General features: G+C 39.2%; 1 protein-coding gene across 2 annotated transcripts in view; it reads left to right on the top strand.

Moving 5' to 3' along the window:
* The window catches only part of KCTD3 (potassium channel tetramerization domain containing 3), a 51076-nt gene extending 37377 nt beyond the window's left edge, over positions 1-13699 (top strand). The window contains exons 13-18 of one of the 2 annotated variants that reach the window (XM_044266847.1): positions 15-185; positions 3890-4045; positions 7459-7555; positions 10582-10766; positions 10853-10985; positions 11963-13699. In XM_044266847.1, the coding sequence (XP_044122782.1) occupies positions 15-185; positions 3890-4045; positions 7459-7555; positions 10582-10766; positions 10853-10985; positions 11963-12521 (1301 nt within the window). In that variant the 3' untranslated portion in view covers positions 12522-13699. Of the gene's footprint in view, positions 1-14; positions 186-3889; positions 4046-7458; positions 7556-10581; positions 10767-10846; positions 10986-11962 lie in introns of both variants that reach the window. The other variant, XM_044266845.1, reaches the window with a different exon arrangement.
* The last annotated feature ends 625 nt before the right edge of the window (positions 13700-14324 follow it).

Raw genomic sequence — 14324 nt, 5'->3', positions numbered from 1 at the left:
CCGCCCTCGCGCAGGTGTCTCTGGGAACTGGATCGAGATCGCCTACGGTACGAGCTCCGGCGCCGTGCGCGTGATCGTGCAGCACCCGGAGACGGTGGGCTCGGGCCCGCAGCTTTTTCAGACTTTCACCGTTCACCGAAGTCCTGTCACGAAAATCATGCTGTCCGAGAAGCACCTGGTGTCAGGTAAAGTCCTGGGGAGGAGCTCTGTCCCCTTCAAACCTCGTTTGCCGGGGTGCAATTTTCTAGACTCCGTGAATGGAAAGAAGAGAAAAAACACTGGTGTCTGTGAGAAAAGCACATTAAAAGAAATGGTAGGAAAGTTTAATAACTGAAGAAATGTTACGGTTGTTTTTTAAAGAAAATTTATTTTTAATTTTGCCCGATCGTAGTATACATAAATCTAGTAAAGAGTTGAGCATATCTTTTACTTACTCTCTATTCTAATATTTTGTTCTCCTGGCAGAGTATTTGAGGAAAATTACATTTTTTTGCGTTCGTTGTTCCTTAGTCATTAGGTTTTTTTTTAAATGTCGATTCTCATTAGACACTTAGATGACACAGAGTTTTAAGCTTAATGAGTGTGACACTCACACTATGATCACAGTAAAATTCCATTGATGAGGTTCACTGTATATGAAATTTCTAAAAGGCTTTAATTTTCTTTTGAGTCAGGTGTATCAGGAGAGTTTGCTTTTATATTAAATCTTTTGTAGATCACTTCGTGCCTAACTTAAACTTTTTATAAGCATCATTTTCATCTATCAAGTTTATTGTTTATTGGAAGACTACGTCATACGAAAAGGTGATGCATCTTTGACTAATCTGCAGTCTAAGTAAATACTCATGGGGCTGAAATACCTTGTCCATGGATGGATGGGTGGGTGGATGGGTGTGCTTTTATTGATATTTAATTGCTTGAGTAAAAAGTCAAGTGGTTTTGAGTATAATTATGTCCCCCCCACCCCAAACAATCCATCTCTCTCCTCTTTAGGTTTTCTTAAGCAGCTCACCGGCCTCCCTGAAGAGTCCTCGTCACACTCTTGTTGGTTCCTCCTCTTTTGGCCAGTTACTCGGTGTTGGGTGCTTCAGAGCTCTTCCTCGATTCTCCATTCTTCCTTGTCTGTACTGTTCTTGGTGACTTGAGTGTGACCATCTGTGTGCCAGGGACCCCCAGACTTTTTCTTCACCTGTGACCATTCACAGAGTTCCAGACTTGTATATGTCGGGTATACAGGTCTCTGGTTGGACAGACATGTCAGAATTGACCTGGATAAACAGTACTTGCGCTGTTTCTCTCAGAAGCCATCTCAGTACACAGTACGACCAGTGCTCATTTCCTCAAGCTGAAGACCTAGGAACCGCTCCTGGTCCTTCCCTTTCTCACACCCCCCACAAATGTGTGATCTGTCACTAAGTCCTTTTAGCTTTGCTTCAGCGTATGTCACAGATCTGATCACTCGGTGTCCTTTGCTGCCAGCCGGGTAGCTTTTCTCATTTCTCCCCCAGGTCACTGAGCTCAGATGTTTTTTTTTGTCTGTTTCTCTCTTGCCTCTCTGTGGTTCATGTTCCTTATGGTAGGTAGAGCCAGAAATATCTTTTAAAAATGTAAACCTTGCTGACTCCCCATGGCTTCCTGTTGAGTGCAGGATAAATAAACTAATAGGGTTTTTCCTATTACGGGTCCTGTCTTCTTTTCAAGCCTCTTTTTCTCTCTGCCCTTCGTGTAACTTTCTTCATTGCTTACATCACCCTAACCCTTTGGCTTTTGGATTTGTTAAAAATGCTTCAGAACTTCTGCACTTCGTTTTTTTAAGATTTTATTTACTTATTAGACAGAGATCACAAGTGGCAGAGAGGCAGGCAGAGAGAGAGGAGGAAGCAGGCTCCCCGCTGAGCAGAGTCTGACATGGGGGCTCGATCCCAGGACCCGGGGATCATGACCTAAGCCAAAGGCAGAGGTTTTAACCCACTGAGCCACCCAGGCGCCCCTGCACTTCTTTTTATTAGAAATGTTTCACCCCTCGATACTTGTGTGGCTGCCTTCTTGTCACTCAGGTCCATTTCCAGTACCTCCTCAGTGAGGCCACCCAGTCCCATTAGCCAGACGTCTCTCCAGGTCGCTTTTGCTGTCATCATCTCGATTGGTTTTCTTCATAGACTTATCACTGAATCATTGTTTTGTTTGCTTATTTATCGTCTGTCTCCCTCTGCTAGAATGTCAGTCTTACCGTAGCAGAAGAAGCTCTTTGACTCTGTTTTCAACACTTACCATATTTCTTGACACATAAAAGATGTTGAATAAATGTTACGTAAAATGAGGTAATTGGATCCTGTGAGAAAATAAGATTGTTTTGCCAAGGTTATTGTGATGTTCAAATGACCATACTTAGACTCCTAAGTGCTGTTGTTTTGATGGTGATGAGGTTCCTGCAGGATGAGGTTCCAGAGAACTACATAGTATGATCTGCATTTTAACATCAAATATTTCTTGTAGGTTTGAAGTTTAAATAAATTTGTCAAGAAAAATGTCCAGGTGAGCTAAAAATCTAGAGTATTTTATGTTAACTCAGTTACATTATTCTGCCACCTGGTGGATACCAACATGTATGTAACGACATTTCTTTTTTCTGATAGTGTTAGTTTTCATGTCTTAAATAGAAACTTAAATAGCCATAATTGCCTGTGGAATCACTTTAAGTGTTCAAGGTATTTTCTTTTTTTTTTTAAAGGTATTTTTCTGAATCCTGGTAAACATAAGAGTGAAATCAGGAAATTATTTTCCATGAAGTTGATTAAACAGCCTAGAACTAAATGTCTCCTTTTTCACTAGAAACCAGTTTCCTGAGACATGAGAATTTTGTTACATAAGTAACACTGATACTTTGAATTTTTATTGCTATTTGTTAAAATTAAATTTCTTAAGTTTTGTTTCAAATTTGCAACTGTGGCCATTTACCCAGTAGGAAAGGTGTGTATATATGAAAGTTTGGATACTTTCCTAGTATTTACTGGTGAAGTCATAGCTCATTGCTAATAATAGCACATTCTCTGGAATCCAAATAAATTGCATTTTTCCATTAAAAAGGAATGCCACAAAAGCACATTTATTTATTTATTTTTAATTTTTTTTTCTAAAAGCACGTTTTTTAAATAAGGAATGCCACAAATGTACTTTTTTTTCTTTTACATTAATATCAGTTGCTGGTTTATATTTTCTAAAGGAGTATTTAGATCAAAAAAACAATAGAGGTCAGATACTTGTTAGATATCTCAATATATATCCACTTAATATTGTTTACATGAAAAAAAAAAGCTAGTTGGAGTATGTTTCTTAAATGCAGCCTCCCATTTTATATAAAAATACTTCTTTATTTTAATTTTCCTTAATATAGCTATGAGTGGGCGATACAAGCTTTTTGACAAACGTAATTTGTGGCAGTAAATTTTCAGGAACTCCTGATCTAGGTTGTTTAATATTTAACAGAAGCAGTTTCAGTGGTTGAAAAAAAATAAACTGCACAACTCATTTACTATGTAGTTTAGCCACAGAACAGAATAATATTTAGCATCTTTTGTCTTGCATACACCTTTTTTTTTTTTTTAACCTTTTTTACGTTTATACTCAACAGGCTAAATTTTATAAGGACCCATGGATTTACTCACATTCCTTAGATTTGTAGCAAGGTAAACTGTATTCAGTTCTTTCAATTTTGTTGGCTAGGATAACTTTAGGATAAGTTTAGGATAAATAGGTCATCGGCCATTCAAAATATGCTGTGATTTATCCAAGATTATAGTTTAAAAAGTTAAAATTTGTTTATAAAAGTGATTTTGTTGATGCTTTTATAATCTGTATTTAATAACTTATTTTTTGTTTTCTTTCCTAGTGTGTGCCGACAATAATCACGTCCGGACATGGACGGTAACACGGTTCAGAGGCATGATCTCTACTCAGCCAGGGTCTACCCCGTTAGCGTCGTTCAAGATACTGTCTCTGGAGGAGACGGAAAGTCACGGAAGCTATTCCTCTGGAAATGACATAGGTGGGTTAGATAATTTGGGGGCATTTTCAAGTACTTTGTGGGCAATGCAGAAGTAGTATGTTAACTGTAGTAGAAACCTAAAACTGAGTTTCAAATAGAAATTTTTCACTTCAGTTTTGAAACTCATTTAAAAGAAATTTAATGTGTTTCTTAGTTCTATAAATTCACAAATTATAGCCTTTTTTTGTTTAAAAAGTTGAGAGCAGAGTTTTCATCTGTTTATCATTTCCTTATTAAAATAATACCTCCAAATGCTAACCACTTTAGGTTGTAATTAAAAACCAGGATAGGGAAAAAAAATAAATAAAGGCAGGATAGCGGTGCGCATTTGACACCTTTTATTGCTAATAATCTGAACATAAAATTTTGAAGCTGGCAAAGGGCTGGCTGTGTTACGTGCTAGCAGTTGTCTTGGTGGCATCGCAGTGGCTTGTAGGAAATGATAATAGCACGTCTCAGTGGATACGCTCTGATTTCAGCAAAAAGTATATGAAGTTGGTGTGACTTGTCCGTCACGACACCATATGACACGTGCGGATGTGGATTCTGTCTCTCTCTCTCTCACTCTCACACACACACACACACACACACACACACACACAGTATTCACAGAGACAATCATTTTCCCCAGGGGCACTTTTGGAAGAATCTCTACTGGATATACATTGCGTCTCACGTACTTTTAATAGTTCTATAGGACCCGCTCACTGACTCCTGTGCCTGTCTGGTCATTTTTTGAATAAGCAGAAATTGTAGCACTGATGGAAAATAGGGAGTATGTGAGAGGTCTTTTACCAGATTTGTTTTATGTGGAACATTTAAATATATGTCCATCCAGAATATGCTTTCACGGTAAAGATTTCAAAGTAGTTATCTTTTTTTTTTTTTTTTTAAGATTTCATTTATTTGATAAAGGTGGGGGAGCAGGCTCCTTGCTGAGCAGAGAGCCCGATGCGGGGCTCGATCCCAGGACCCTGGGATCATGACCTGAGCTGAAGGCACAGGCTTAACCCACTGAGCCACCCAGGGGCCCCTCAAAATAGTTATCTTTGAAAAAAATACAAGCTGCTTATGGGAATTGTACTACCACAGTCTTAGTGTTTTTTTCAAAGAAACACTTGGTTTTGGTGATTTGAACTAATTGCTCTGTGACCCAGTTTTCTATGTGATCGAGGCACTGAAAGTTTAGTTTTATCTCATCAGTATATTTTTTTCCTGATTTATTGAGCTATAATTGACATACAACATTGTGCAGGGTTAAGTTACAGCATCAACAATTACATTGAGTGTCTTTGCTCCAAGTATTAGAAATATTAAAAAAAAAAAAGAAAAAAAAGAAATGCAGTGAACCTCAAGTTGCAGTGCAGTGACCAGTGGGGATAAAAAGCAAACAGTTACCTGGAGCGAGGCACCCAGGGCAGATAGTGCTCGTCTCCGTGCTGGGTGTTGCGGCCTACCGTAGTCCCGGTTAATCTCCCTGAGAATTCTATGAGGTAGATTATGGCCACTTAACATTGAAGGAAACTGATGAGGTCTTAATGTTTGGACTAAAACTTTGAGCTGAGACACGAAGGTATAGAATGTTAGCGGATCGGGACAATACTGGCAGAGAAAACAGAATGCTAGAGGGATGGAGGCCCAGAGAACCTGGCACGTTTAGAAAATGTCAAGGTCATTAGTAGTTGCTGGGACGTGGGTAAGAATTGTAGGGCGTAAGACTGGGTGGAAGGGCAGGGTCCGATCATGGAATGTCGGATCAGGGAGAACATGTGTAATGTGAATAAATAGATGTTCTGGAAGAGCCCTGTAAGTGACAATAACTTTGTGAAATACTTGAAAGAGGGAAGGGAGATTCCCCCCCCCATAGTTCTTTAAGAAAATATTTTAAGAGCTAGACATTCTCGTTAGTGGAACAGAGCAGGAAGTCCAGCTTCAGAGGCTCCTGTGGGTGGGATCTGGACGGCAGCGGGCAGCTGAGTAATCCAGATCGGAGGCCGCTGTGAAACCAAGAACGGAGCGACTTAGAAAGCAAGAAGTTCCGAGGCAGAAGTTCAGAAGATTCTGAGTCTTTCTGATTCCCTGCTCCTTCTTCGCCATTGAAGATAGACGCCTGAGAGCATTTTGTGCTCTGAAGGAGCCAGTTTGGGGAGAGGAGTTGGAGAAACTTGAAGCTCGGGATGGGGGGTGTAGATCATTGAGGTACGAAAACTTATGTGGGAATCTCCCATGAAGGTAAAGGTTGAAGGAAGAGAAGATACAGTCCCAGAACCCTCGTTCCTGGTTATTGTATTCGTCACTGCTATTTTGACTTTGGTTATGGGTTATTGAGTGAGGACCGTCATTTCCTCTCAGCAGAATCAGACTGCAGAAGACGGTCCAGTCGCTGAGCCCCTGCACAGCCTCGCGAGGAGCCAGATGTCTTGGGTGTGACTCCAGTTCCTTTAGGCAGGACCCGTGAGGTCTTTGGTTCCCTGATCTCTTGATGCCTTGCTTTTCTCATCTGTAAAATGAAGATAATAATAGTGTATCCCTTCTGTGGTTGTCAAGATGACTAAAATGAGTTACTTGGGAAGCATTTTCTGTGGCACACAGTGAGCATAGTGTGTAGGTACTTGCTACCTAATAAAGATGTTCCATTTACTAATTAGGTGTGATTCACATAAGGTAAAATTGTTTCATACATCACAAACTTTTTGTGAATAACGAGTTGGTATTATTTTAGCGAGTATGAAAACGAGAATTATTAGAATTTTATGTTTAAGTTTTACATGAAATACTTCTTTTTATATTGTTCAGAATCTTTCTAAAATGAGGTGACTATGAGCTAGTCACCTGCCTTGCCAAGTACAATCAAGTAAAAATAATTGAATCCTTTTTTCATATGGAAAACCTTGCAGAATGCAGCAGGTTTCTGATTGATTAATTTTTAAAATTAATTAAATTCTGTTTAATGCAGTTGCACTTTATTAAGAGTTTGCATGTGGCTTTGCAAAAAAGAGTAAGATCCATAATACATAATTTTACTTCTATATTCTTTTTCTGAAGTTATAAGAAACTGAGCACATTCTCAAAGATAAAACATGTAGAGCCTTTATTTTAACACGTCTCTTTCTATTACTCTTGATGTATAGTCTTACGCAAATTAATGCCTTCAGCTTTAATGGCCGTAGTGCATAAAATATAACTTGAGATATTATGTATTTCTCTAAGAAAGGTTTAATGCAAGTTGGAGTACTTGTCAAAGCCCTTTATTGTTGTCTGACTTAGACGTGGAATACACAATGCCATATAGGGATAGGCATGGAAAATTCTTTTTTTTTCCTCTTTGGTATTGATATTCACGTTCCTTTTGTTCAGTGAAACCAACCGAATTTCAATTAACTTGTTTTGTCTTTTTCTGTTTCCTAACCCAGGGCCTTTTGGAGAGCGGGATGATCAACAGGTGTTTATCCAGAAGGTTGTTCCCATCACCAACAAACTGTTCGTAAGACTCTCATCGACTGGGAAAAGGTAAAACTTTATTGTAGAGGTGTTTATATTCAGAAGTCACTTTTGTCTTAAAAAACCTCTTGAATAATTTGGCACATTGATGAAAGAGTGCTACCAGAAACAAATTGTTGAAAAAAGAAATCTAGTCATGATCTTGTGATCATTTTAGCTTAAAATAAAGACAGTATTTAGTCCGTATCCTCTAGCGTTTATTTAGATGTTCAAGCATGCTGTGGATAGGGAAGGACAAGTTACAGAGCAAGGAGTCATGAATTTGATGGCAAAGAGTTGGACTAAATCCTAATTTTGGCACTTGCTCTTACTAGCCATGAAAATTCAACTTGTTGCTTTTTTTCTCTGAGCCCTCCCCCCCGCCCCAGTTTCTTTATAAAGTTCACCTACCATGGCAAGATGTTGTAAGATAAAATGAGTTAAAAACATGAAGTATCTTATGTGGTCCCTGGCACTAACAGATGCACAATGGAAGTCAGTTTCCCCTTCCTTTTCCATTTGAGTGAAATTTTACTTCTTTTAAATTATTACATGTAGCTTCACACAGATTGAGCTGCTGTACGTTTCTCTTCTTTAAAAACCTAAGATTTGGGTGCCTGGTTGGCTCAGTCGTTAAACATCTGCCTTCAGCTGAGGTCATGATCTCAGGATCTTGGGATCAAGCCCCATATCAGGCATCCTGCTTCGTGGAAAGCCTGCTTCTCCCTCTCCCGCTCTGTTTGTGTTCCCTCTCTCGCTGTGTCTCTCTCTGTCAAATAAATAAATAACATCTTAGATAAAATAAATAAAAATAAAAACCTAAAATTTTTTTTGCAGGCCAAACAAGTGAAAAAGGTAGAATTCCTGTTAGTAGTCATTAAGAAGTTTACAGATTTTCATATAAATGTTAACAAATGCTACTGATACTCTTACCCTTCAGCATATGGGCTCTGATATTTTAAAGAATAATCTCTTGGAGATATATTTTCTTCCATCAAAGTTCATTGCATGTAGTCCTCAGCAGTTAAATGAATTGATGCCAGAGAATGATTTTTATGTACTAAACTATCTTTTTGTCACCTTGTTTTTTTAAAGAAAATGTATTAGAAGCCTGTGATGTAGTTAGAAGTTGAATTACTATCTTGAGAAATGTTATAAGTCATTGTGATTTATTGTGCTCTCTGCATATTCAGTGAAGATGTTGCCAAACATTTATTAAAACTGCCGCATAACATCCTCTAACGATGTAGTATTTCAGAGTCTTGTTCAATTCTAGTGTGTCTCCCCTCTTCTGTTACTTTAAAGATTTATTTACTTAATAAATAAATAGAGAGAGAGCGATCAAGCAGGAAGAGGGAGGGGCAGAGGGAGAAGGAGAGAGAAACCCAGGCAGGCTCTGCACTGAGTGGGGAGCCTGACGTGGGGCTCAATCGTGACCCCAAGATCAGACTCCAGCCTAAACTAAGGGTCGTAAGCTCAACCAACCGTGCCACCCAGGCACCCCTTTTCTGTTACTGTAAACAGTAGCAGAGTGTTAGAAGCAATTATAATCTGTATAACAAAATAAATTTTATAATTTTTACATTTATGATTCCAGCGGAAAAGATATTTTATAAAAATAACCAGAAATTATTTTACAGAATTGAATAGGAAATCAACCCTTTATGAAGCTAATGTGAAGCAAGGCTTTTGTTTAAAGATAGTTCAGGTTCTTAAGAATGGGAAGTAAAATGAAAAGGTTTTATTGAAAGTGGGCAGTGAACAAACTTTGTCAGCGTTTTAAAGGAAGGAGTTATTCTAAGGAATCTAGCCCATAGAAAAAAACAAAAAGCAAAATCATCTTTGTTTTCAAGCAGATAGGTTTATATTTATTCATTTCACTTTATTTTAAATGTAAACAGTAATCTAGATTTATGAAATATTTTATATCAATTTACAGGTATTAAATATAATTCACTATATCAAGAAAAATTTGTAATTATCTTGATAAACACAGAAAAAACATTTGATAGTTCACCCATTTTTGACTTCAAGAAAAGGAATCTTGTACTTAAAATGACAGATTATTTTTAATCTGAAAATAATACCTATAAAAACAATTATAGTACACTTTATACTCTGGTGAAATATTGAAAACTTTTCCCTTAGATTGGGAATGAGACTAGGACAGCCTCTATCACTATATGTGGCCATCTAGTAATTAACCCCTCTCCCCTTACCACTTTTTGCCCTGCCTGCTAGGAAGCTCAGCTATGCTTCATATTCTGTTTTTTGTTTCTTACATCGATAAGGATTGTATTTCCCCTTCCTCCTTTATTTTTTGACCTTGCATTTGCCTGGTACTAATTGTTTCTTTTTTAATTTTTTTTTATTTATAAGCCCCCTCTGCTTTGAAGTAGTCTGGGATAAATAATTAAGTGCAGTTCACTCAGCTCTTATATGACTTTGACACATCATTTGCTGATACTATTCCTTGGTTTCCTTATTTGTCAAACGTGGATAATTGTTTGTTCTCAGGTTCTTTTACCCTTAATGAAAATTAATGAAATCGTTATAAAAATGCTTCAGAAAAGTTAAGAATATTATCCTAATGAAGGGTGCTACTTAGATCTCTCCATACAGCTCTACATTTTTTTTCTGGTTTCAGACTTGTTATTTGCACATAAGTTTTAAATGACCTCTCAAGATCTTTTCTAGTTTCATGCCTAGTTGCTTTGTTTCTTTCTGCCTTTTTAGTTTTATAACGTCTTTTTAGAGAATTACTCAATTCCTATCAAGGTTCTTTCTGTTTTTCTCTTTTTTTAAAAAAATTTTTTATTGTTTTTTTTTCTTTCTGTTTTTCTCTTAAGGGTGACTTAAATTATTGTATTATTTCAGTTATTCAAATACATTGTTTTAGAAGAGCCTTTTCTCTATACTCAAACAGCATTCAAATTTCATTTCTGTCAACTTGCCTCGAACTCTTTAATGTTTTACATGTAGAGGACACTCACACATAAACAATTGATTTCAAAAATCTGGCTTACAAAATGTTAGCTGTTCCCCGTCTTCGGCAGAATCTGTGAGATCCAGGCTGTTGACTGCACAACAATATCGTCGTTCACGGTGAGAGAATGTGAGGGCTCGAGCAGGATGGGCTCCCGGCCGCGGCGCTACCTGTTCACGGGCCACACGAACGGCAGCATTCAGATGTGGGACCTGACCACGGCCATGGACATGGTGAACAAAAGCGAAGAGAGGGGTAGGTTCCGTGCCGAGAGCGCGTCGTCGCGGGGTGAGCCTCTGACGGCAGTGATGGTAATGAGGCTGTGTTTTCCCAAGATGTAGGTGGTCCCACTGAGGAGGAGCTGCTCAAGTTACTGGATCAGTGCGACCTGAGCACATCTCGCTGCGCTACTCCTAACATCAGTCCAGCAACTTCCGTGCTCCAGCACAGCCGCCTCCGGGAGTCCAGCTCCAGGTGCGGGCGGGGGTCTGGGACTGTGTCTCGAGTTCGCTTGGTTGCTTTGGGGAAGATTGGGAGATCCCGTAATCACATAGTTGTTGGAAGCCACGTTGTTCAAGGCACGTTTTTAATTCGAACTTCATGCTGATACTCAGTTTTTTTTTTTTTTTAATATTAATTTCTCATCTGCAAGCATATCTGATTCTTTTCATAGAAAAACACATTTTCCCTTTAACTTTTGTGACTTGCTGCCAGTCTGGATGCCTTTTATGCAATCAAGAGTTCATTCAAAGGAAATTAGAAAAACCACGTCACCTTGGATAGTATGTGGAACTTTGTTCCTGTTGCCTCAGGGACTTATTAATCAAAGTGATGACATCATCTGTCTAATCTTGGATTTAGTCATTGTGTACTTTTAATACGGTGGCTTAGTGTATCTTCCAGCTAGCACATTTTTAACAATTCCGAAATTTGAACTAAGGACCAAATACTGATAGATATTAGTTCCGCATTACTTTTAAAGGGTCCCCCCCCATCACTTTTTTCAGTTATTCAGAAATCCAGCTGGACTGAATATGTATATATTATTTTCATTGGTAATTTGATACACGTACACCTATGAAAACACTAATACATACTATAAAGAGTCTTAATAAGTAAATTGTTATATATAGAAATTCTTTTTTTTTAATTGTTTTTTTTAGAGATTTTATTTATTTATTTGATAGCGATTATAAGTGGGCAGAGAGGCAGGCAGAGACAGAGGGGGAGACAGGCTCCCCGCTGAGCAGAGAGCCCGATGTGGGGCTCGATCCCAGGACCCTGGGATCATGACCTGAGCTGAAGGCAGAGGCTGTAAGCCACTGAGCCACCCAGGCACCCCTATATCATTCTTTATATATTTAAATAATGTCTTTTCAGGTAGTTTAATGAGTTAGGCCCCTGAAACATCTCAGAAATCTAAACTGTAATTTTTAAAAACTCTCTTTCAGCCTTCAGCTCCAGCACCATGAAACCATCCACGAAGCAGCTACTTACGGTTCCATGAGGCCTTACAGAGAGAGTCCCCTGTTAGCAAGAGCAAGGAGAACTGAGAGCTTCCACAGTTACAGGGACTTCCAGACTGTTAATTTGAACAGAAATGTAGACAGAGGTGTCCCTGAAAATGGGAACGTGGGTCCAATACAAGCCGAAGTAAAGCGGGCAACAGGGGAGTGTAATGTGTCAGAGAGAAAGTCTCCTGGAACAGAAATGAAGAGTTTGAGAGAATCAGATGGTGGATTGGAAGTGCACAAAATAGCTGAAGGTCTAGAATCCAAGAAAAGGTCCTCAGAAGAAGAAAATGAAAATAAAGTGGAATTGCGGAAGAAAGGGGGATTTGAAGGAGGAGGATTCCTTGGGAGAAAGAAGGTTCCCTATCTGGCCTCATCCCCGAGTACTTCTGACGGAGGAACAGACTCCCCCGGGACTGCGTCTCCGTCTCCTACGAAGACCACGCCATCTCCTCGGCATAAAAAAAGCGATTCTTCAGGTCAAGAATACAGCTTGTGAAGACTCACCAAAATAAGTAGTTGTTTTGTTAATTTAGATGAAGGTTCACAACTTTACTGGATTTCAGTACATTCGCTTTTACACCAAAACTTCACAAGAAATTAAAGCCGGAGTTCATTCGGTGTCTTTTGAACAGAATTCCCCGGAGGGAGGAGGTAAAAATAATTCTGTCTCTTCGGACCTTTTGGAAAGTTTTTTTAAGTTTTACAAGTACATTCAACGGATCATTTGTAAAGCAGGAGTCCCTTTCAACGTTTAGCTACTCGGGATTTTGGAAGCCAAGTACCAAGTCGTACTGACCTGGGCGCACTGCACTTGGGCATCCCTGAGGGCACAGGGACCAGCAGATGGCGCTCCCGATCTCATCATGCTTGAGATTTGTCTCGCATCGTCCTGTGAAGCGAATCACATTATATCTCTCTGGATAGTCTCCCAACACTTCTTGTGATTGCCACGTGTTTACCACATATTTAATGAGGTGCTATGTTTGTGAAAAATTACCTAATTCAGAAACACTATTAATGTTGACCACCAGATGACACTATGCAGTAGGCAGTCCCTTCGGATGTTTTTCTTAAATCGCGGGTCATTTTCTGATTCTCATTATTTGGAGTTCTTAAATCTTAGCAAGTGTCACCAATATTAAATACCCAAAGTCCATTTAAACTTTCTTTAAAGTTGGAGCGGTTGTCTGTGTTTGAAACAGATGAAATAAAAAAGAATAATCAAGGCTAGAGCTTTGCGTGCCCAGAAGGGAAACCATCCTTGTCTTCCGTCTGCCTTGTCTGATTTAGGGGCCACGTGTTTCCACCCACTGTCAATAATGAAAATAATTAAGTCAGAATGTCACCATTTTGTTAAGCTTCTAAGACGGCAGTTCTCAACTTGTGGTTCAAGGTTTTGGCTGCTATGCAAATAATTGTTTTAAAATATATTTTGAATTATGAGACAAATTTTTTGTACCTTTTTTTTTCGTTTGGAATACTTTTCAAGTTTCTGCACATAGGGCAATTGTAAATTTAAAGCATTAAGCATTTATTGGTGAATAATGTATATATTCCCCATCAAGAAATATGAGTGAAATTGAAATAAATTCTTTAAAGTTTACTATATTGCTAGTGGTTTCACAACACTTGTATTTATTTATCAATGAAGTCTAATAAAATTGATTAAGACGATGTGTTCTCGGTTATTTAAGGAGTAGCTCTGCTGTTTGAAGTACACCTACAAGGTTGGCTGGGGTCTGCTTCCGGCGGTAAGAAGGGGGGAGAGCAGAGGGGGAACGGAAGAGGCCCGAGGTTGACGTACATTCTCGTTGAGGGGGAGGGTCGGGCCCAACATCATTGCCATATTGCTAAGGATTTGCCATTATCTCCGTAGCTGCCTTTCCCCTTCCCACAGGCAGGTAAGAGGTGGGTGGGCGAGTAAGAAAATGAGTGGAAAAGTTTGTATTGAACCAGCCTTCTCCCAAGAGTAAGGCCATGGGGTAGGGAGGAGCTGGAGGCGATGACATAGCAAAAGCCCATAAAGAGGCAGCTCGCTAAAGCACAGGTTGCGGTCTACTACGAGGAGGCAGACCTTGGTCGTTTCTCTCACTTAGAGGAGTTTGAACCTTGATGCTGTGACGGGGGTTGGAGCCTGCCTGGCGCTCTGTCGCCTGGAGCAGATGATCCCTTCTGGGCCTCAGCATTTTCTGTCACTGAAAAAACTTGAGCTGAATCTGTATACTCCGTGTCTGAGGAACAACAGGAACAGAAGTAGAATTGTCACGATGAGGACAGTGTTTCCGCTAATTCTCTATTT

This window comes from Neovison vison, chromosome 10 (assembly GCF_020171115.1).
Source record: "Neovison vison isolate M4711 chromosome 10, ASM_NN_V1, whole genome shotgun sequence".
In the NCBI taxonomy this organism is placed as follows: Eukaryota; Metazoa; Chordata; class Mammalia; order Carnivora; family Mustelidae; genus Neogale; species Neogale vison.
The sequence above is the reverse complement of the archived record's forward strand: the minus strand, read 5'-3'. Positions and strand labels throughout refer to the sequence as shown.